Source organism: Rhipicephalus microplus, chromosome 6 (genome assembly GCF_043290135.1).
Source record: "Rhipicephalus microplus isolate Deutch F79 chromosome 6, USDA_Rmic, whole genome shotgun sequence".
Taxonomy (NCBI): domain Eukaryota; kingdom Metazoa; phylum Arthropoda; class Arachnida; order Ixodida; family Ixodidae; genus Rhipicephalus; species Rhipicephalus microplus.
The window spans coordinates 190,137,359-190,159,046 of record NC_134705.1 but is presented as its reverse complement, the minus strand read 5'-3'; the positions used below and the strand labels follow the sequence as shown (position 1 = coordinate 190,159,046).

The 21,688-nt window shown below is 43.0% G+C and overlaps 1 protein-coding gene across 5 annotated transcripts in view; it reads right to left on the bottom strand.

The window, feature by feature from the left end:
- The window catches only part of kst (spectrin beta chain, non-erythrocytic 5 kst), a 244,541-nt gene that overhangs the window by 13,673 nt on the left and 209,180 nt on the right, over positions 1 to 21,688 (bottom strand). For all 5 annotated transcript variants that reach the window (XM_075867307.1, XM_075867312.1, XM_075867311.1 and 2 more), the window contains exons 53-70: positions 21,436 to 21,549; positions 20,122 to 20,243; positions 19,841 to 19,901; positions 18,755 to 18,856; positions 17,247 to 17,513; positions 15,860 to 16,123; positions 14,533 to 14,817; positions 13,086 to 13,211; positions 11,641 to 11,771; positions 11,019 to 11,205; positions 9,632 to 9,832; positions 8,760 to 8,855; positions 7,689 to 7,823; positions 6,547 to 6,729; positions 4,511 to 4,702; positions 3,786 to 3,941; positions 2,139 to 2,356; positions 1,051 to 1,339 (exon numbers count right to left, since the gene is read on the bottom strand). In XM_075867307.1, coding sequence (XP_075723422.1) covers positions 1,051 to 1,339; positions 2,139 to 2,356; positions 3,786 to 3,941; positions 4,511 to 4,702; positions 6,547 to 6,729; positions 7,689 to 7,823; positions 8,760 to 8,855; positions 9,632 to 9,832; positions 11,019 to 11,205; positions 11,641 to 11,771; positions 13,086 to 13,211; positions 14,533 to 14,817; positions 15,860 to 16,123; positions 17,247 to 17,513; positions 18,755 to 18,856; positions 19,841 to 19,901; positions 20,122 to 20,243; positions 21,436 to 21,549 — 3,129 coding nt within the window. The remainder of the gene's footprint in view (positions 1 to 1,050; positions 1,340 to 2,138; positions 2,357 to 3,785; positions 3,942 to 4,510; positions 4,703 to 6,546; positions 6,730 to 7,688; positions 7,824 to 8,759; positions 8,856 to 9,631; positions 9,833 to 11,018; positions 11,206 to 11,640; positions 11,772 to 13,085; positions 13,212 to 14,532; positions 14,818 to 15,859; positions 16,124 to 17,246; positions 17,514 to 18,754; positions 18,857 to 19,840; positions 19,902 to 20,121; positions 20,244 to 21,435; positions 21,550 to 21,688) is intronic.

The following is a 21,688-nucleotide window of genomic DNA, read 5'->3' as shown; positions in this document are numbered from 1 at the left end:
GGCACTGAGGCCTGACAGGGGCTCCTGCTTCATTCACGAATTGGGCTACAGTGGACAGATTATTCATACAATAAAGGCATCTGGTACATTACAATACATTGATACGTTACAATATAACAAAATGTAACAGCAAATGACACGAAGCGATAACATATATGCAAAAGTTGAACACATTGTCCAATTCAGTTATACATCACTAACATCAGTAACACTATAGTAAAGCATACTTTGAGAAGATTAGAGGAATTAAAAGGAAGTTAGCTATATTCAATTTCGTTTGCAATTAACAATCATTAAAACAAATTTTTAGTAAATGTATTGAAATCGGTAAATTCTGGACGATTTAGCAATGGCAGGATTTGATAACATACCATGGTCTAACTAGTTTTGTGCAGTGATTAGCCACTAATGATGTGAAATTTCTGACCTCTAATTTAGGCATTAAGTGCATTAGGTGCAAATGGCTTGTCCTGACTGCAATTTTCTCTCTATGCATATGTGTTCCAGTTCATGCCAAGAATGTGACTGCAGGTTGTAACTTAAAAAAAAAGATGTAACAAAAGATGTGGTCAGTTTACACAAGTGGCCCAAGCAACGCTGGAGCCACTTGATCACTTAGCTTGTAGCTTTTTATGTGGATCAACGTCAATTCAGTCTGCTCAACCGTCATGATATTAATTAATGTGGCCTTGACTAGTAAGCTTTGAATCAAAATAACATTAATGTCATTGACCTTAATTAGCATAGACTTAATTTGGTGCTAATTAATGATGTTATAATAATAACATAACTTAATTAGCTCAGCCATGCCTTAGCCTAATTAGCTTGAGCTACTGCCTAGTTCATTAGCTAATCAGCTGGGTGCACGCTCTTGCGGAACGAGCAGAACAAGAGGGAGACGAGAGTGCATGCCAACTGAGAAACTCGCTAGAAAGTAGAGGCCAATCATGATGATAGTTCTCTGATGACAGCACATAGCATAGCGAAAAGCTTAGCAGCTCCACTGTAAAAAAAAAGGGCTTCACATGTGTTTGCGGTAGCAACACTTACCTGCAAGTCTAAGCTCTGGTCGTAAATCTCCTGCCGCCGGATCCACGTGTGCTCAAGGGCCTTGCGCGAGTCGGAAAGGCGTCTGATGCGGTCGCGCACCTCGTCGGCCATGAAGTGGCCGCTGGCGATGATCTTCTCGCCGTTTGCAACAAAGCGTGAAAAGCTCTCGGCACGAGCGTCCATCTCCGCTTTGTGCTCCCTGTGGCGTGCTAGGAGGGCTTCTGCACCCGTCACGTCCCTGGCGAGCTCGTCTGACGTGATGCGTGCCGTGATGTCGTTAAGCCATGCCCTGAAAATCGGATGCATGAAATGTGAACGTAACACTTCCACCTCAGGATGAGAAAATGCGCAAAAAAATACAAGACAGAATAGAAAGCGTGGGACTAGAAACAGCTGATTTTGTGTAGTAGTCTCTTACATGCCTTTTTTTTATGTGATGAGTGAAAAACCAACTTGCCTAACTTTTCAGTGCAATTGCATCTTCAGTCATCATATCATGACTTAACTTCGTACACAAGCTTCCTGGCTGAACAAACCTGTGATAACCTTGGAGGCAGCTAAACTTGATAGAGTGATAAACTGATTTATTTATTGATTGATAATTGGTTTTAGCATTCAGAAAATGACTAAAGTAACAGGAGATAAAGTAGTGAAGTAACATAAATTATTTTGACCACCTGAAGTTTATTGCAGTAGTAATTTTAAGCAAACTCTATTTACTGGCCCTATCGACATGCAATCTCTGGCGTCGTAAATCAAACTGGAGCGAATAGGATTTGACTTTACTACACAAAGTATGGCCATAGAGAAACACGTTCTTAAGCACCTGTATCAGCATCAACATACAGTATAAATCCATGCAGCAATTACATAGATGAACTTACAGACAGGATATAGATTTAAATGACACTTTAACAGATTTAAACATCATTTGAATAGCATATTAGGTTAGCACACGGAACACAATTAAAACATTTACACATCAGTTTAACATCGAATTGAGCTCACATCCTTGTACTAAGCAATGCAAGGCTATAGCAAGCACCAACCGAATCCTGCAAAATAAAAAAAAATTAATTCAGACTCACATGAGTTCACGGTACTCGTCAAAGTAAGCTTGCAGCTGCTCGGCCTGATGCAGCTTGTCACCCCGCTGGTGCGAGCGATTCATCAGCGTGCTCCAGGCTTCGGACACCTGTTCCTGCTTGGCCTCAATGTGCTCCCGGGCATCCGGGAATGTCTCGGCCAGGCGACGGGCCTCACGCAGCAGCGTCTCCACCTGCTCCCTCACTGCTGCCAGGTCTCTCTGCGACGCGGCAGAGGGACAGAAACCAGAAGCTTTGTCGAGACCTTTTCTAAAGGCGTGATTGTTCTTTGGTCGTGTCTACTAAGGAAAATGTAGTGAGTGTATGATGCTGTCAAAGCATAATATATTGTCGCGACGCGAAGACACAGGTCGTATTTGAAAACGCTGAGAACACAACAGCGGGTCAGTGTTTTTATTTACCGCGCACCAGAGAGTTCCTAGTCTTTCTCGTTGTTGCGTTCTGCATAAAAGCGTGCAAATGCGCGTATGCACTGTAGCCTTCGTCTTTCTCGCGAGACGCACGTGACAATATTATATATATATATATATATATATATATATATATATATATATATATATATATATATATATATATATATATATATATATATATATATATATATATATATATATATATGAGATAAAGATTTAAAAGAAAGTTCACCTTCTAAGTCTTGCCTCGAGCAAGACTTAGAGCAAGACTTCCTAGGTTCAATTCCTACTGCCACCGAAGATTTTTATTATTTATTTATTTGCATCTGTCTCAAATTTTTGCTCGTGAACAACACCGATTTTTCGCTTACAACTAATGCCATCAACACTGATACCAAAGTTCCAGCAAAACAAGCTTTTTAACATTAAAATTCCGGAACCCTTGCCGTATTGGAAAAAATGCGAGCGAGTGAAGCTTGGCGCAACTGTGCCTGACAAACTAGTTTTATTTCTTTCCTTCTTTCTATCACAGCGTGCAATGCTCCCCCTACCTTATTCCTTCCTCTATGCCGGGAATTTAACGTTCACACCCATGTGCTTAATCGGCGCAACACTTCTGTTGATACAGGCAACGAAAGTCATGCGTTCATATCCAGGAAACAATGAAATGTGGCAATAAGGAATGACAAGTCACTTCAATAAAAGAGAAGATTGCCATATCGAAAACAGCTGACTGCCAACAAGCTCACGATCGAGAAGACGTCTACTGTTGGAAAACAGTGCATACAAATACGCGTGTGACCAGCGTACCTTGGAGGGCCGCATTTTTCACACTGTCACCATCGCCACCAAAACTTGTACCTCATAACAAGGCTCACTTAAAACAACAGATGGTGCAGAAAAAAAACAACAACGAAATATGCGCCACTGCAGTCGTTGTAGGACCGGTGTACTGGCCTACTGCATTTGCTCGCATGCTATTAACACTGGTTTGCACTGGTTACGGCTCGCTTGTGTTTGGATGACTGATGGCTAGCATGAGAAAGTGCTAGCTAATGATGGCACATGTTGACCTGTGTTGCTGTACATTAGCTAAACAAAAAAATTATGCTCGCAGACTACCTGACGGTTAAATTTTTGTGATGATTCAATGCCATCTTGCATAAGAAATCTTACGTCAATGAGAGCTAAACATCGAAAAGACGTCAAGACCAACCTGGAACCCCTCGTGACGTCGACTGAGCGCCTGTATGCTCTCCAGGTCGTGACCGAAGTCCTCGTTCAGGAGTACGGCCTCCTTCTCGTAAATCCAGCTGATGGTCTCGTCCGCGTTGCGGTCAAATGTATGCACTTGTCTAGCTCCGGCCAAAGCCTGCATAAGGAGTCGTCAAAACAAATTACCAAAGACACCTAAACCGTGCGTAAGGTGGAATTCGAAGCATCACAACAGCTGGCGTTAGCTTTACTGCCATCACGAGCAATGGGCAACCGTAACACGTAAGATGGCATCATAAGATTCAAAACAAAAGTTATTCACTCCCTCCAACAAAAAAAAGACTGCATTTTGGTTATCATTTATTGCCACCAGCAAGACGTACAAATATATATTATTTTAAAGGCTCTTGTGCAACGTAAGAATCTTCATATCTAATAATTCACTGTATAGCTTGTAGTTTGCTATATATTCTAATCCTTTATCCACATCTTTATTAATATATCCATTAGCTCCTTATACATGTATTCATTATTAATTACAATCACAATTTTTTTCTCAGAGAAATTATTGTTTGACCTCCTAACTGCTTCTATTCATATTAACTGTCCATTATAGTCATTAATCCTTCATAACTGTATTTGCGATTTATTATATAAGGTAATTCGTAACACTGGTGTTCGGCTACCAACCATATATGGCAAGTGTTCGTCACTAAAGGAACATACGTCTTGCCGAGAGGCCGCGCACTCCTTGCACTCCTCCCAGAGTTTGGCAACCTCGGTGCATCGCTTTGCGACGGCATCACTCTGCGGGTGCCGCTCGGCGATGAGTGTCCGCCCCAGCTGTTGGACCAGCCGCACTCGGTCCTCACTGCCTTGCAGCGTCGTCAGGAACACGTCGAACTTCTGCATCAGGATCTGCATGGCAAAAAAAAAAAGTTTCATTCAGTTCACTGCCATAAGCATGGGCAAATACGTTTAAGCCTTGACATAATGAACCCACACATAACAAAGTATTGGTTTTAACAAAGTAAATGATTAGTCTTGCAATAGATATAATGTTGGACTCTATAACAAATTTTCGGATATAACAAACTCATTTCCGCATAACATGCAACTTAGTTATAATGAGGTTTGAGTTTAGTAAAGTTTACGTCTGAGGCAGATTAGTTCTAAACACTGTTTCAGTCACTCATCCATACATATTATATTCAATCTAGGCTGGAATATAATTCCTTCACGCATTCGGATTTAGTCTACCTTGTACAACTGTGTTGCCACCTGCGAACGTTGTGCCCGTCACTTCATTTTTCATTACACACCTTAGAGACCTGATAATCCGGGTGAGAATCCTATTAATCCTCGCTAGCGTTATTGTTTCAGTCTGGTTCATTTCTGGTAAAGTATAAGGATCGCATATTTACTTTTGAGGATATCACGATTTGAATTTCTGCGCACACATGTCCGCATAAGTTTGCCAACTACAGTCGAAACCCACAATAACGAAATCGCCGGGAAAACCGAAAAATTTTGTTTTCGCGAGAATTTCGTTGCCGCGAGTATGAGACATAAAAACAGTGATACGGCCAGCAGAACGAAAATTTATTGCCAGAAGTCGGTCAACTTACTTTGCCGACCCTTGCCATGCAACAACTTCAAAGCTCTCCCTTCGCACTGGAAAAAGTGGTCCATTGCTACGTTGTCGTCATGTGCGCAAAAGAAAGAGCGAAGGGTGTCCAGTGCATCGAAAACAACCTGCAGGTTGTTTTGGATGCGCTAGGGTGTCGTTCCTGCCCGCAGTCTTGCTGTCAGCGGAGTTAGGGCTAAAGCAGACTCCAATGACGCGCCGCGCTCGTAGTAACCTGATTGTGCATCCGCCTACTGCTCCTAACTAAAGCGTAATTATATTTCAAGTGATCATCGAGCCGTGAACACGTCATGAAGTAGCAATTTTCGAGAGCCATGTTCTTGCGACGCACAAGCAGCAGACAACGATCTCCCGAAGCGAGCATCGGGCCAATGGCGAGGCGAGCTGAGGCAACATGGCGGCCACAGCCAAGCAAGGGCCTCGAAACGACCTTCAAACATTTGATTTTTGTGCGCTTGTTTTTAAAAGGAGGAGCCAGTTGAGGCGAGAAAGTTAAACACGGAGAAATGTTCCTTCCAATGAGCCCAAGAAGCCGGCTCCCGGCCCCGCCATCGCGAAGCCATCATTCTTTGAAAATCACTGTTTTCTCGCGATTTCCAGAAAAAGTTTCGCTACCTAGGTGGGTGAAATGAATTTTCCGAAGCACTTCTGTGCAGTTTTCAGTGCAGATATTTTGGAATCAGATAGAAAAAGAGTTCTAGAAACTGAAAACTTGAGTTTCAAGAAATCGATTTTTGTGCCATTTTTCGCAATCCCAAAGCCGCGTCCCCCCTTAGGTAAGCAAAAATGGCGGTACCCACGCTAGCGCGGCAAAAGCAGACGTTTACAAATTTTGAGTGCACATAACACGCATACGAGCATATTTTCGACAGTTAACCTTTGGCGGGAGGGTAAAATAAAGCCCGCACTGTGGTGGAAAATTCGTTAATGGGAATCACTGTCCAAAAACATTTCGCTGCCGCGAGATACGTAATACGTAATACATAGGCTTTTATGAACGTTCGTCGAGGATCCGGAAATATTTTGTTGCCGCGGGGATTTCGTACTCGCGGGGTTTCATTATTGCGGGTTTCGACTGTACAAGAAACGTTATGTGTATCAGCTGTTGACTCACTTCAACACGCTCGAGGTCGGTTCCGTAGTCCTCCGAACCTGCAATGGCCGTCTGCGTCTGAATCCAGTGAAGAACTTCGTCCGTCTCCCGCAGGAACGTGTAGAACTTGGCGCTCTCAGAGAGCTTCCAGCGCCGCTCGGCAATCTGTTTCTTCAGCCGCGTGTACAGCTCTTCCAGGTCTTTCTGCTCAAACGTAAAAAAAATTAAAAAAAAGAAACATTAGCAGAATTATAATCTCGATATCAATCACGAAATTATATATCAAATTCCTCAGTATTATAAGTGAAAACAAACAACAAGCTATAAAGAAGAGTGTGGGCTTTAATTTGAATATGAGGGTTCCCCTAACATTATCTATAAATGTGAGAAATGAGTATTCCTTAGTTCTGCCAGTAAAGAATGCACCTGTTGTGGTCAGAAATTCAACCTGTAACCTCGTGCTTACTAGAAGAACATTATAGACAACACGGTAAAGGATATCGTATGGAAACTCGGCCCGTAAAATGCTATTATGCGGAACCAAGTCGCGGATATCTCAGGTTTTATCTAGAACTACCAGTAATAGCTGGAAGCTATTAGCTTTTATGGCAATAGATTATTTCAGGCCATTACTTACACAGCACAATGCTTAGAAAGGTGCAAGCTTCGTATTCTGAAAAATTCAACAGAAGAGCACATAGATAGATAACATAGATAGGCACATAGGTACATCTGCTAATATACGATATTTAACGTCGCGAAACCACAATACGGTTACGAGGGACGGCATAGTAAAGGGCTCTGCAAATTTCGATCATCTGGTGTTTTTTAACGTGCACGGACAGTACGCGAACCTCTGGTGTTTCACTGCCATCAAAATGCGACCTTCGGGTCAGCAGCAGAGCACTGTAACATCTACACCACCGCAGCGTACAAGTACAGAAATAGAGAACTAGTGAGTAGTGAGAGAGTACCTAAATGCAGCAGATTCTCAACGAATTCAAAATTTTTCAATTCAAAATGACAGATAATTCAAACAAGTAATAGAGCAAATGCATGCTTGCTAGGACCTCCTCCTCCCCTCGTACCACATGCATGGGCTCTCTCTTTTATCGTTACTGGAAAACGAAGATTAGAAAAGATTCTATAGCTGAGGCACGCACCATTTTAACGCTGATGTTGGCGCTGTCAAAGTGTCCTCGGTCCACCAGCTCCATGCTCTGCTTCATCAACCGAGTGATGTTGGCATTGAAGCCGTCGACATCGCGGTCGACTCCGTCCAACTTCTTTGTGAGTGCCTGCAGATGAGATGGTTCACAAAACAGGGATCGTTGGGTAAGCGATATCAAAATGAATGTGGAGCCTCCAGAAATACTGGTTAACCTACAGGCTTGCAGACACAACGACAGTGGACATGCATTGCAACACAACATTAACACAGTATTATAACAAAAGCTCAGACGATACAGAAATATAATTGCAGTGCTCATTAAAGCTGAGAATAATCTTGCACCAAATGGTATCTACCCAAAGCATATTTTTAAAAGCTGTGGAAGCTGATTGAAGTTATGTGAGAGTGAATTTCAATTTCGTCTTCCCTTTGAAATTTAGTGCACTGTAAACTGTACATGTCAAAATTGAAGAAAAAGACTTTGGTTGAACATGAACACAAAAATAAAACACCTGATAGAAGCACTAACTTCCAACGAGGCCTTCGAATCAGTGCAATAATTTTTCGACCACAATGTACCAACAAGCCCAAATTTCAACAATGCATTTAAAGTGCAGTAGATTTACACCAATTAGGCATTGTTGGCACATAATCCACATCCACCTGCCGAATTGTTAACAGTTGTGCGTTTAATGCAGATTAAAATGTCCTCATGCATGTAGTAATAACAGTAATGAGTGATTCAATGTGTTCATATGCCCAAACCTTACTGTGTAAATTATACGCATCTGAACATTAACGTAACAAGTTCTCTGCATGCATGAAGCTTTCCTACAAATGTTGGTAGGTCCTGATCTGCGCACTTACTACTTGCTGTCTGTATGTCAGTAAGGACTCCCTCTCTTTCTGTATTTCACGTGGAGTACGCACACTTTCAGTCCAGTCAGAAAACTTAAATTCTCAGTAAGAGCAGTGGGTATGAAATTATCAGACATGTTCACAAAAAGTCTAACCTTTCGTATTACCCCTGCAATGAAAGCAACATGAAAAGTGATTCACTTACGAGAACTGAATCCTCATCCTTTCCTAGGTCTGGGCTGTTGACTACAAGGAACTTCTCCTCCATCCAGGCCTCGGCCTCCGTAGATTCACTGTAGAACTGAAATGCAGCATCGCACAGGCAGTGAGTAACAGCTGTTCATCACAGAAAGCCATGCCACTTCCACATAAAACCATGTCCTATCAATGTATTTCTAAGCACGACATCCCAATGCCCATTATTATGTTCACAAAAGCCACCATTTGTAGATCCTCCTGGATCACCCAGAACTTCTCAATAGGAATCAGTTGTCAGAGTGCCTGCACATTCCGGACTACCAGGGCAGCTAAACAGTTACGAGGTGTCTATGCCTGTCATTAAATGCCTGACAGCACAGCCAAGGGCTCAAGCTAACTGTCATACAAGAACCAGGATCCATCCATGCCTTTTGGTTCAATCGAAGGACCATTATTTGTCTATGAGCTGACCATCAGTCATACGACTAAAGCTTACCAATTAAATGCGTAACAGCTATTCGTAAGCTGCTTGACAGTTACAACTACAAATCCCCTTAGACACATCAGGACAGAGGCCACCAACTAGTCCACAAGCTGCTTCCTGGCTACCCATAAGAATCTATCAAGGCCTACCAGGACAGTTGAAACTCTCCAAGTTGCCTTTCAGCCAGCCATAATCATCATATCAAGATATTCCAAGACAGCCCATGCCCTCCAATTTGTCCATCAGCTGCCTATCAGTTAACCATAAGGATTAGTCAAAGGCTGTAAGAAGTGGTAAAGGCATTGAAGTTTTCCATGAGCTACCAGTCATGCAATTATAACAATATACATAAATGCTTATCACAGCGACAATCAAGGCTGACAGGAATGCCTTACAGTGTGCGATTCCAAGGCATCCAGCAAACGCAGCCTTCGGACGCTGGCCGCATCCTTCAGCCTGCCCCAGGCTAGCTGTAGCTCGGTGAGCCTGTTCTCCACCTCAGACGCGGCAAAGTGACCGCTGCGGATCATTTGCCGCCCTTTGCTTCCGACGGAAGCCACCAGGGGCTCGTGCGCTTGGATGTCTGCTTCCAGTCCCTGGTAAAGTGCACAAGTTGAAAAGCTTTGTTATGCGATATGACAAGTCGTAAATGGGCCCCTGCTGACAAAGATGACTTTCAGAATCCGCATATCAATTATACATTTTCATAAGCTACTTGCATGATCCGTTAACGAGCCACTATTCTGTAAAACGACGATAAACAAGTATTCCTTCAGTTTTAATGCTCTTGAGCTATACACCTTGTTGACGAAGGCTCCCTGGACGCCGCCATAAGCCCCTCGGGCTGTTGTTAACATGCATGACCCTCCAAAAATGCAGGGAAGCTGTGATGTCGGCTTTTGTGCTCCCATGCAACAGCCTGGAAAGAAGGTCGTCCTCCTCTCTGTTAAAGAGGTCTATAAACTGTGCCTCACCAAGTACCCTCTGTGTGCAGTCCCAAATGACAAGCTTGTCAAATGATAAACTTGTTATTTATCCCAAATGATAAACTTGTTATTTAGAACGGTAATTATGAAACCATCCTTTGAGCACAGCACATCCTTTGTGTGCCCTTGGGTGCTGTGGGTAAGATGGCAAATAAATAAAAAATAAATAATCAAAAGATCCTTCCTAGAGGCTCCAGTACATACTTACGAAACAGGCTCATCAAAAACAAAAAAGACAGTGGCTTTGGTTAGAAATTAACTGAGCTCGTTTAGAACTTTCCGAATGTCAGAAACAGTGGTTAGCTAAAAAGAACACCTTGTATGCAAAGGAAGTTACACAATGTGTCTTCATGCTTTTGAGGTAGTTTGTATTGCCATTAATTCCTAACAAACACCAAAGATATCATTTTTCAGAAATCACTTAACGCTAGTCAGAACACTGCAAATTCATGTTGACATTTAAATGTTATTGCTCACTAAACTTCTATTTCGCTACTGCGCTACAAAAGCTTTTTGTGTTTACTATTTACAGGCGATACCTATTCAGGCTTTGCTATATGACTTCCCTCCTTATATGTTGACTTAAAGCGTACCTTATAGAACAACTGAAGTTAGTTGATTGACGTGATTGACTGATTGGTTGAAAACTTTATAGAGCAATGAAAATCGATTGAACTATTGAATGACTGATTTATTCATTTGTTTATAGGTCCATCGACTGACTGAATGATTGATTGATTGATAAAGCAACAATACAACAAGCTTGCAGAAGACGAGACCGTCCACAACGCCTTGCCTGGTGTTTCTTTTGCAGCGACTGCACCGATGACAGACTCGTGCCGAGGTCGGCCGAGTTTGCCAGCGGCTCCTTCTCCCGTATCCACGACATCTCGTCGTCCACGTCCCGAAGCAGCTGCTGCAGCTGCAGAGCTTCTTCCAAGTTCTCTCGGCGGATCTGAAGGGGCTCGTGCAGAGACGTGTACCTGCACGTGGCGAGGCCAGACTTTAGATCAAATTAAATTAAACTACAGAGAAGCCTTGGCATAATGAACACCGATATAACTACACTCAAACCTCTATATATCAAACCCGCATATTACGAAATATCAGTTACAACAAAGTAAATGAAAAATAGTTTTGAAAGAAATATATTGCTTTAAATAAACTTTTATAATGAATTTTTGAATATAACAAACTTATTTTCATGTGAGATGTAACTTTGTTATTACAAGGTTTGAGTGTAATTGTAAGTTTCAATGAAGTAAATGAAAATGTCAGGAGTAGAGTGTGACAAAAGTACATTTGTAATGAATTCTCAGTTATGAGAAAGCTTCTTTAATCTCACGTGCAACACAGTTTCCCGATGAGCACAAAACTTTGCAAAATATCTTGTGAATACCTCATGCGGACACTGTTACCTTTTGACAATAGCGTCAGCACGTTCCTGGATTTCGTTTCTAAGGAAATGCTCGTTCTTCTGAAAGACGGCAGCCTGGTCCTTCACCTGCTCCAGCATTTCGGCGTGGTTTGTGATGTCCGTCTCTAGAAGCTTCCAATGCAAAAGGAAAGGCATTACGTAAGCAGCAGCCCACACTAAAGAAAATTGGACTGTGCTGAACAAGAAGTTTTAATGAGTTGTAGACTTGGCCATGCAAGCACTAGGTGGCACTACTCCGTCTCTTTCTTAAGATACTTTCGAAATACTTTGGCGATATAATGCCCACTTAAATGCGGGCGACATCTCTTTCTGGTGATGAACCCCACAAGCAAGTGCAGCGGATACAGAGTCAACAACTGTATTTGCTGCAAAAAACTGAGCATTCTTATAAACCCCGTGCACGCTTATTTACCGCCTTCAATATTTCAAATGACCACAGACAAGCGTGAGACAGCTATGAAAACCCTCCAGTGCCATATCAGGCATCTAATTATTTGTACCACTACATAAGGTGGTCGGTTTATACACATATCACTAGGTAACACATATAATGTATTGCGACAGTGGACCCTTTTCAGTTTAGATATGCTTCTCTGCAGTACATTGTACACGCCTATCTGCACAACAGTACTGTCTTGCGATGAAGCAGACTTTTTAAAACTACTACGGCTACTAGTGAAGGAAAGACGGGTAAATTTAAGAGCTCGTGTTCTTTGTTAGATCCAATATTAATGAAAACTGTCAGACAAGTATGCCAGGGAAAGTAAAGGGGATGTTATTAGAAGATTGTAATGTAAATATGAAGAAAGAAAAGCGGAAGAAAAGTTGTCACTGGCAGGGACCAAGCCTGCGACCTTCGAATAGCGCGTCCGATGCTCGACCAACTGAGCTACCACGGCTACCAGTGGATATTACGTAGATATTACGGTTACTAGAGGCTATTACAACTACTAGTGAATTATAGTGGGCTGGATTTCAGGTTTGAAGCATTGAGGTAGCCAACACGATGGACATTGTGGTTTTAATGAATGCCATTCCTGACCTGCAATGAGAACAAAATATCAAGCTAAATGGCAAAGCAGTTCTTCAGATGTCTTCGATCTAAGCTCTGTGATGTAATTTATGAATTTTACAGAGTACGGAGACTTCAATAAAGTAACTTGTGGACTCTACAAAGATTGTACGGAATAAATTCCAGTGTGGCAATGGAGTCCCAATTATGTGCAGCTTGAAAACATCGTTTGGTAACCGTATTACTGAAAGCCTGTCTAACAAATATAATAAAAGATAAAAAAAAGTAATTCCGTTTAACCTTCCACATGCAACGAGTTCCATAGGATAGAAACCAGAGGACCACTTAACTGATACTTTAATCAAAAGCAGATGCTAGCAATTTTTGCTTACCTGCTAGCAATTTTTGCTTACCTGCTGCTTCTTCAAAAGATTTTGGACGGAGGTCAGGTCCTTGCCGTGGTCCTCGGACTGTAGTTGCATTTCGACATCATCCATCCAGGTTTGCAAATCGTCAAGCATCCAGTTAAACAACAGTGCCTACAGAAACAAGAAATGAGATAGTGGCGTGTGAGGTACCAGGAAATAATGGAAATGATTGAGGTGTTTCCTTGCTTTTCACTCGGAAAACGTAGAGTAAAAAAACGTTGCAGTTTTACCTAAGATGTAAACAATTAATTGAAAGCGATAAATCTATAAGAACAGGTCCATGAGGTGACGTACATAGAATCGGGAACAATATCAGGATGAAGTGAGATTTATTCCTCTAACCTGGATGTATACAAGCCCACGCCAATGAGTGTGCCTTCTAGATTGACATCCGAAGTCACTTGGCCTGTGAACCCACTGTAGGGACACATCAGCGAGAATATAATTTGGGCTATTCCTATTGGTCGTGGGAGCAATCAACCTTTCCGCTTCATTCATCTGGACGGACCCTCCCCTGCCATCTGGATATAACAAGTCTCAACATCTAATTGAATGACTACATACTCAAACTTCATGATAACGAAGTTGAATCTTACACGAAATTAAGTTTGTTATAAGCGAAAATTCGTTACAAAGGCATATTCATAACACCTTATCTATTGAAAGACTATTCTTCCTTAGCTTTGTTACATCCGATGTTTAGTCCTATCTGGGTTCATTATTTCAAGGTCTGAGTGTACGCCTCAAAGAGGTTCCGAACCACTTTTCAAAGTAAACATTGAATGGCCTCATTGATGGAGTTTGTTGGCTCACAAATCAACTGCCGCAAACATTTCTCAAATTCGTCATGAACAAGAGGAGCTATGGAACTCGCCTTGCAGTTTGAGCACTTTCTTCTCTCATTCTGACAAGCACACTGCAGGCTACACAGGAGAGACGGCATTTGAAAAAGAAGTTATTACATCAGTGCCCAACATCTTGAGCATGCGTGACGAAATGTGATGAGCGAGGTTGGCCCACTGTGTAATGTTAGCACACTACGGAGCGCGGTGCGAGCTGTTGCCCCGCATGGCAAGAGGTGCACCTGATTCAAACGCCACTTGGTTTATGTCGGCTAATGGGCAACACAGCATGCTATCTGCTGTTCGAGGTCGAACAGGGGATGCCTCACCCACCAAAGAGAGCAATCTGCAGGCCTCCATGTGAAGCCTGTTGCTCTACTTTCAAACTCTCTTTACAGCGCGTGACTGCAAGATTTGGCTGAGCTGTTCATTGCAGTGTCTGCTATACCGTAAACGTGTTTTCTCACCAGGCCCGAGGGGCGGTTCGTGCCACTTTTAACAGCATTTTTTTTGGTATCCTTCAATTACTAATACCACAGTAGTAATATTGTACTTGAAATCGTCCTCACAGGACCATCACAAAACCGTACCTGATAAGAGTCTTGGAGCCGGTCTTTTTTAAGTTTCGTTTGCTCCAGCAGCTGAGCCCAGAGCCTCTCCACAGCCTCTAACCGAGACTCAATCTGGCCCGAGGCGTAGTGGTCCGCTTCAACCAGCCGTTGACCCTCGCTGAGGAGGGTCTCGACACGGCCGCGGTGGGCCAAGATCTCGGCTTCGAAGGCGGCGTGCTTCTTGGTCTTGCTCGGCAGGTTCACCGGGTCCCGGTAGTTCTCGTCGCAGGCCACCTGGAGCTTTTCGTTGAGCCACGCTTCGACCTGCCAGAGCGCAGCAACGTAGGTGAACAAGAGAATCTTGACGGGACTTCTTGGGAAAGTTGTTGAAGTTTGCTAAAATGCATTTTAGGACACGCAATGGGAATGGAACATACGATGGGAAAGAAAACCGAATTTGACAAATCTGACAGCACGAAACAACAACACAATAGAGAGGCAACCATGCACAAGGTCTTCCTTTCGTCCTATAATTTTCTGCTGCGAAATATAGATATGGTTTTTCAACATGCCCAGTATTCAGCTTCTTTGCAGGGGGAGAGACAAGACATGTAAAAATAATTAGTTGAGGAATTCTAACATCCTGAAATGTATTTATCAATTATTGTTTTTTTGTTTTTTTTGCCATTACACTACGTCAACGCCGTTGTTTCATGAGGCTTCCAGTGAAGCTGCTGCTAAGCAAAAAAGTGTCGCAGCATTGTCAAGCTGTCTCCGACAGCTTTTTCTGCGCCTCCACTGTCTGCAGCTTTACAAAGCAGAGATAAAGAATTTGACAACCACGATATGATCGTGAGAGATTAAATGCTGGAGGGCTCCAGAAATTCAGACAGCCTGAAGTTCTTTAAATCTAGGCACACGGGCCTCTGGCATTTTTCACCTCCATCAAAATGCTTCTGCCGCAGTCAGGATTCGAACCTGCAACCATCAGGTCAGCAATCAAGCACACTAACCACTGGACCATCGCAGTGAGCCAAGACACAAGTACAGGGCCCCGTGTGTCGATGACTGTACTTATCGTCATATGTCTTTCCTCACACGCACAAACCATGTTTGAAGAAAACTCGCACCATGTTGGTCAAAACATAGTTTATGCACTTAAACCTCAATATAACGAAGCTGGATATAACAAAATATTTGTTCTAACAAAGTAAACAAAAATAGTCTTGCAGTAGACATAGTGTTAGGAATATACCATTATAACAAATTTTCCGATATAACAAACTTGTTTTCTTGTAAGATACAGCTTTGCTATAATGAGGTTTGGGAGTACGCTCGAACTAGAGCGCGCTCACTCCGCACGTACCTCGTAGACGTTGCGCAGGAAGCGCTGGAACTGGCGCGACTCGGCCAGGCGCTTCCGCTTGAGTTGTGCGTTCTCCTGGAGCCGCTTCCACCGCGCGCAGATGGCATCGCACTGGGCCTGGATGGCGGCGCTGTCGTAGTGGCCACCCTGCACCAGGGCGCGGGCGAACTCCTCCATGTGGCTGATGCGCTCCCCCTGCGTCTCCATCGTCTGCTCGAAGTGCGCGTGCTTCTTGGTCAGCACGTCCACGCTCGACATGGAGTCCTGCGGCACGGAGTACAGCGTCATACGTCGCAAATCCCTCAAGGCACTGACACTTGGCACACCAGTAACTCTTTCAATTGTATACACTTAAACCTCGATACAACAACCGAGATATAACGAATTATCGATTATAACAAAGTGAAAAAAAAAAGTCTTGCAATAGATATAGTGTTAAAGATATACCTTTCTAACAAATTTTCGGTTACAACAAACTTATTTTCGTGTCAGATGCAACTTCGTTATAACGAGGTTTGAGTGTAGCTCGACTAGTGCAAGGACACTCCAAGTACCAAGTACTGTTCCAAGTAAAAAAAGAGAAAAATCGTTGATTCTCAGAATTCTAGGTCGCACAAGTGACACAGAATAAAAAATTGCCGCTAAAATTTCATGCCTTTAGTAACACTCGACCTCAAACGAAGTATAACAACCATTTTCTGAATCAGTATTTCACAAGAGTGCAGTTCACTGTTTCTGTGCATTACTGTGCACAACCTTTACAAGGAAGTGACCTGCATAGCAAAACAGCCTGTACAATAACGAGTATAACTTCCTGCGTAACAATCTGTATGCCTCGAAGACGACAAGTCCATTAGTCAACACATCCGCTCCAGCGACAGCCACGTTCACGGAATTTTCACCTGTATAACAATGTATTTTCGTAACCTCCGAGCACATCGTTATGAAGGTTTTTCGCTGTATTATCCCACGTGTCTTCGATTTCAAGCCCATCTACCCATCCAACTGACACAGCTTTAGAAAGCATCGCAGTTCGCGAAAGGTATCGTCAGCTCACTGGGTCTTGACTTCAACACTCCTAATAAGGTAACATTTTGTTTTGAGCTAGTTAGCACTCTCTTTTCACCATCATTAGGCTTGGAAACGTTTCGATAAAAGGACGATACAGACACGGGCAGCACTAATACAGTTGAACCCCAGCATAAGAGGCACTGATCTAATAGACAATTCAGTATAAGAGACACCAGTTTACCGCATTGAAATAAAAGTTAATCAGAAAATGCAAACATTGACCTTCCTTAACAGAGACACCTCACTTGGGATACAAAAAGTAGTCCCCAGTGCATGCCTCTTATTTAGGGGTTTCTCTCCAACACATAACACTCACCCCGAGATCCTCGTTGTTGAGCACAGCCTCCTTGCTGGACAGCCAGGCCTCGGCCTGCTTCGCCTGCTCCCGGAACACCTGTAGGTCCTTGCACTGCCGCAAGATGGCCGCTCGCTCCTCCCAGGCGCGCCGGAGCGACTGCCGCAGCTCTTCCAGCCGTTCCAGCTCCTTCTCCACAACGTCCGACGCCGGGTGCTTGTCCCGAAGCAGCATGTTGCCGAATGAGTGCAGCCGCTCGAAGGCGTCCTGACGGCCTTCCATTTCGGCCTGTGTGCGAAGACGTGTGCAACGTTTGCTTTTCATTTTAGCTACAACGTGATATTGTTGCCGTACACGGAAAAATTCTAGATAAGTGCTGTTTCTGTCCATTTCATAAGATTCTGCTTTGCTCCTCTAGCACAAGGTGCTTATTTCTCACTGCAGTAGGTTTGTCTGGTGAATTTGGCTGTTATTCGTCTAGCACGAGATCTTTCTTGCAGCAATAAGCTCACCTGCTTTATTCAAGCATTATTTCTCCATTATTTTATCTATTCCATAAAATACCGCATTATTTCTCTAGTAGAAGACTTATTTTTCGTTACCGTAAGCTCGTTTTCTGAATTCGGCTATCATTCATCTAGATAAAGACCTTCCTTGCAGGAACAAGCTCAATCACCAATTTGTCCAGTATTTTTTTAAGACTTCTCTGGCAGCAATAAGCTCCCTCACTGTGTGCAACAGCTGTTCCCCGAATTTTCTATCAATTTCATAAAATTATACGGTGTTCCTATAGTACAAAACAATCATTTCTTGCTGCGGTAAGCTTGCTTGCTAAATGTGGCTATTATTAATCTAGTACGAGACATTTCTTGCAGCAGCAAGCTATTATTCCTCTACTACGAGGCATTTCCAGGAGCAGTGATATCACTCATTTTGCAATTATTCTTCTAATACAAGACCTTTCTAAAAGTGACACATTCACTTGCTGTGTTCAACTACCACTCATATAATCCGCACCATTTTCAATTGCTAAATTTGTTTTAAAAGTCTTTTACGGGCTGCATGGGGACTGCTAGTCAGGCCTTAAACGAGACAGCTGCCCTCGTTCAAAACAAGGCATTTTCCTTCCTTTTCTCTTTCTTCATTTTCGCGAAGTAATTTTTAAGCCCAAATGCGAAGCATGCTCAAAATTTAGGGGAACTTCTTGCGTTCTGCAACTGGCATTTCATTGACCTTACTAGGCTTGTGCGAATGTGCTTTGAATATTCGAATGAATAATGCGGTATTCTAATTCACTTCTAATCGAATTTATATTATGAAAAATTTCGAATCATTTGAGACGAGCAAATAAATGCATATTAGTCCACGCAGAACACTTTGTAGAGTGCAACACAAACTGTACCGGCAAAAGGCCTTCCTAAACTAAGGAAGAAAAGAATTTGGCCAAGTTCTCCCCACACAAGTAAGTGAAGACGGTTGTGCAGGTCTAATATACATTCAATGTCTAGGTAATTACAGCAGAAACAAACCTTGCACTCCTGGTGAAATTCCAGCAGACTCTCAGCTTCTTGCATGTTGGTGCCCAGACCACCCGAGTTCATCCGCTCTATGAGGTCATTAACCCAGGCCTCCTGCAACAACACCACATAACTTTAGCAAGGACAACACCTTGGGCAGCGGTACAGTGGACTTGCGACAACTGAAACTCTGATAGTATTTCAAAAATTGTGGTTTAGTCAAGCGAATGTACAAGCTCTGATTAGCCCACTATGCCTTCACATCAAGTTGAAGTGAATATCAAAGGAGCCTCGTAGCACATCTCCAAGTAATCATCGAATGGCTTCATTAAATGAGTTTATGGCCTCACAAATTGACTGCTGCCACAATTTTTAGAATCCACCAAGTACGAATGAAATCGCGGAGAGTTGCCACGCGCTTAGAGCGATTTCTCTCTTCTTTCGTACCAGTGAATGTGCTGAAAGCTACGCCCATTCATCAGCTCACATCATGACCTCGAGCACTTTTTTTTTTCTTCCTTCAAACGCGTGGCTAACCTGTGATGTGACCGCAAGCAAGTGTGTCGTGGCATCCCGCAGCAGCCATGCTAACTATGCAGCTCACATTTCTGAAATCAGTCAAGAGGCCGAGTACTTTGAGTTTATGGCACGGTCATTTGGGTTAATGGAGTCACTTGTCAGGAGAAGACTGAGCGATTTGAAGCTGACAGTGGGAATTAATAGCAAATTACAGACTGCATGCTGCGCTATCAGGATTAGTAAGTGAGCTCTTGGGAACCTCGACTACCGATCAACAGTGTTTCTGATCATGCTGAAAAAACCTTGCAGGGCCTTTTTAATATGTGCGAATTACAGCAGAGATATGAGTGTGTTCAAACTAATTAGCATTACAGAGGACAATGCAGCTGAATGCTGCTCGTTGAGGTCATCAATAAAGTCTACGTAGTTTTCATGGAGTCAGTACAAGGCAAGACCGTGTTTCCCTCTGACACTGAGGGCATTGTATGCTTTTACAACCACCTTGAATGCTATCACACAGCTTTTTTTCTGACTGGAAAGCAGAGAACAGAAGAGCCAGGAAGAGAAAGACGAACTCACCAGACCCTTCAACTCCGTGAGAAACTTGTGTAGCTGATATGCACCAGCAAGGGTTTGCTTCCTGAACGGTGAAAGTGAAAAGAGAAATGTAGTTTCAGATCAAGCATAATCTCCCAGTTATTATACTTTCTGGAAGTTCTGTCATAAGTTATTTTCCACTCTAGTAGATACCAAAGGTCGGTTCATTTGAAACGATTCCCATTCCGAAACCAATTATACAATGTATTCGATGTCTATCATCGCAATCTATACTGGCTGTACGTAAAAATCTGCAGACTCACCTGTTGTTGCAGAGACCCATGAGCCTCTTCCAGTTCTCCTGGACCTCGACGACCTTGGCTCGTATGGGAGAGGCCAGCTCCCCGTGTTTTTTCATCAGCCGTTCGCAGTCTTGCTCGTGGTCCTTCAACGAGGTCAAAGAGAGAAAATTTAGGAATGTCCTCTCAAGAGGCGAAATCGAGAAAGTCACGCGACAACCTAACATGCCAACCGCTACCAATGAAAGCGGGTTTATTAATGACATCTGGTAGCAGGCAGACAGCCGATACAGCCAGAAACAGTCAAACGGACTCGGCATCCGCACCTCGTGCACAGTGCCCGCACTTTGCACCAAGAGATGGCCCCACTGGTGATTGTCTTGCTCCTTCACCACTACACCAAGAACTTCACAGCGTTCTCACAACTGTGGCTCCAGCCACACTGTACATTTGCACGGTGTGACAGATCTCTGAGACAGTTTAATCTCATCTCTGAATCAATGTTACTGGTTTTCGAAGGGATGGTGCAGTGCTCCCCTATCACTCATGCAAATATCATGCAACGGTCATGCCACGGTCATGCAGCTCTCTGTATAAACAGCCTCTAAGTTTGTTGAAAGCACCAGAACCTGTTTTCAAAGCCCGTTTCCTTATATATTCCAAATCCAAAATTTGCACCTAATACGCGATTCTTCGTAGGCTGAATAAGTGAAATTTACAGTGAAGTTTAGCCAGAAAGGCATGCTGATAGACAGGGAGATCAGAGGTGATAGAACTGTGGTTTTTACAGGCATAGGCGGCTATACACACTAAAAAAAGAAATGCATAAAAAGGGTGTCTTTTCAGTATCACAGCAACAATCGTCACCTGCCTAGCTTGCATCTGGATTAGTTTTTTTGACAACTTGGTACTCGCCACTTTCCTACCTAAAATGATATGCCAAGCTGGCAGTGTGCAAGCCGTTCGTGACCTCAAAGACAGGGTACGTGATAATAATGGAAGGAAAGACACAAAATTGTACCTGTCGATTATTTTTGTGAAACCAAATGACATCATTTTTAAGCAATCTTTTTTAAAGTGTAGGACGTAGAAACAGAGGCTTGAATGAAGTAAAGAAAAATGCAATGAGATAGCTAGGATACTAGCACGAAAATGACAAACGACACCCAATCACAAGAAAAAGATAAAGTACCTCTGTGCCGCCACCTCTATTTAAACGGGGTGCCAGTAAAATAATGATCACCGTTAGTTACAAGTTTGGCTGATAAAGTCTAGCAGCACAGCACAGAACCTTTTCAACTTATCGGTAAAACAATGCACTATTAGAAGAAAACCAACCTTTAGCTTGGCATCGATGGTGGTCATCTCACGTTCCACGGCGTCTTGCCTTCGCTGGAGTGACTCGACGGCACGCAGGCTCTTACTTTCTTCTTTCGCGGTCATAACGATAGCCTACAACAAAGCCAAACTCACAGTGTAAGATGGAGCGGGATTCTTTTACGGTTAACACCACTGCAGGTCACTGTACGATACCAAATTTAACACTGCCAGGAAATTTAACAACTCGTTTTTCTTTTCGCAACTGCTGGCT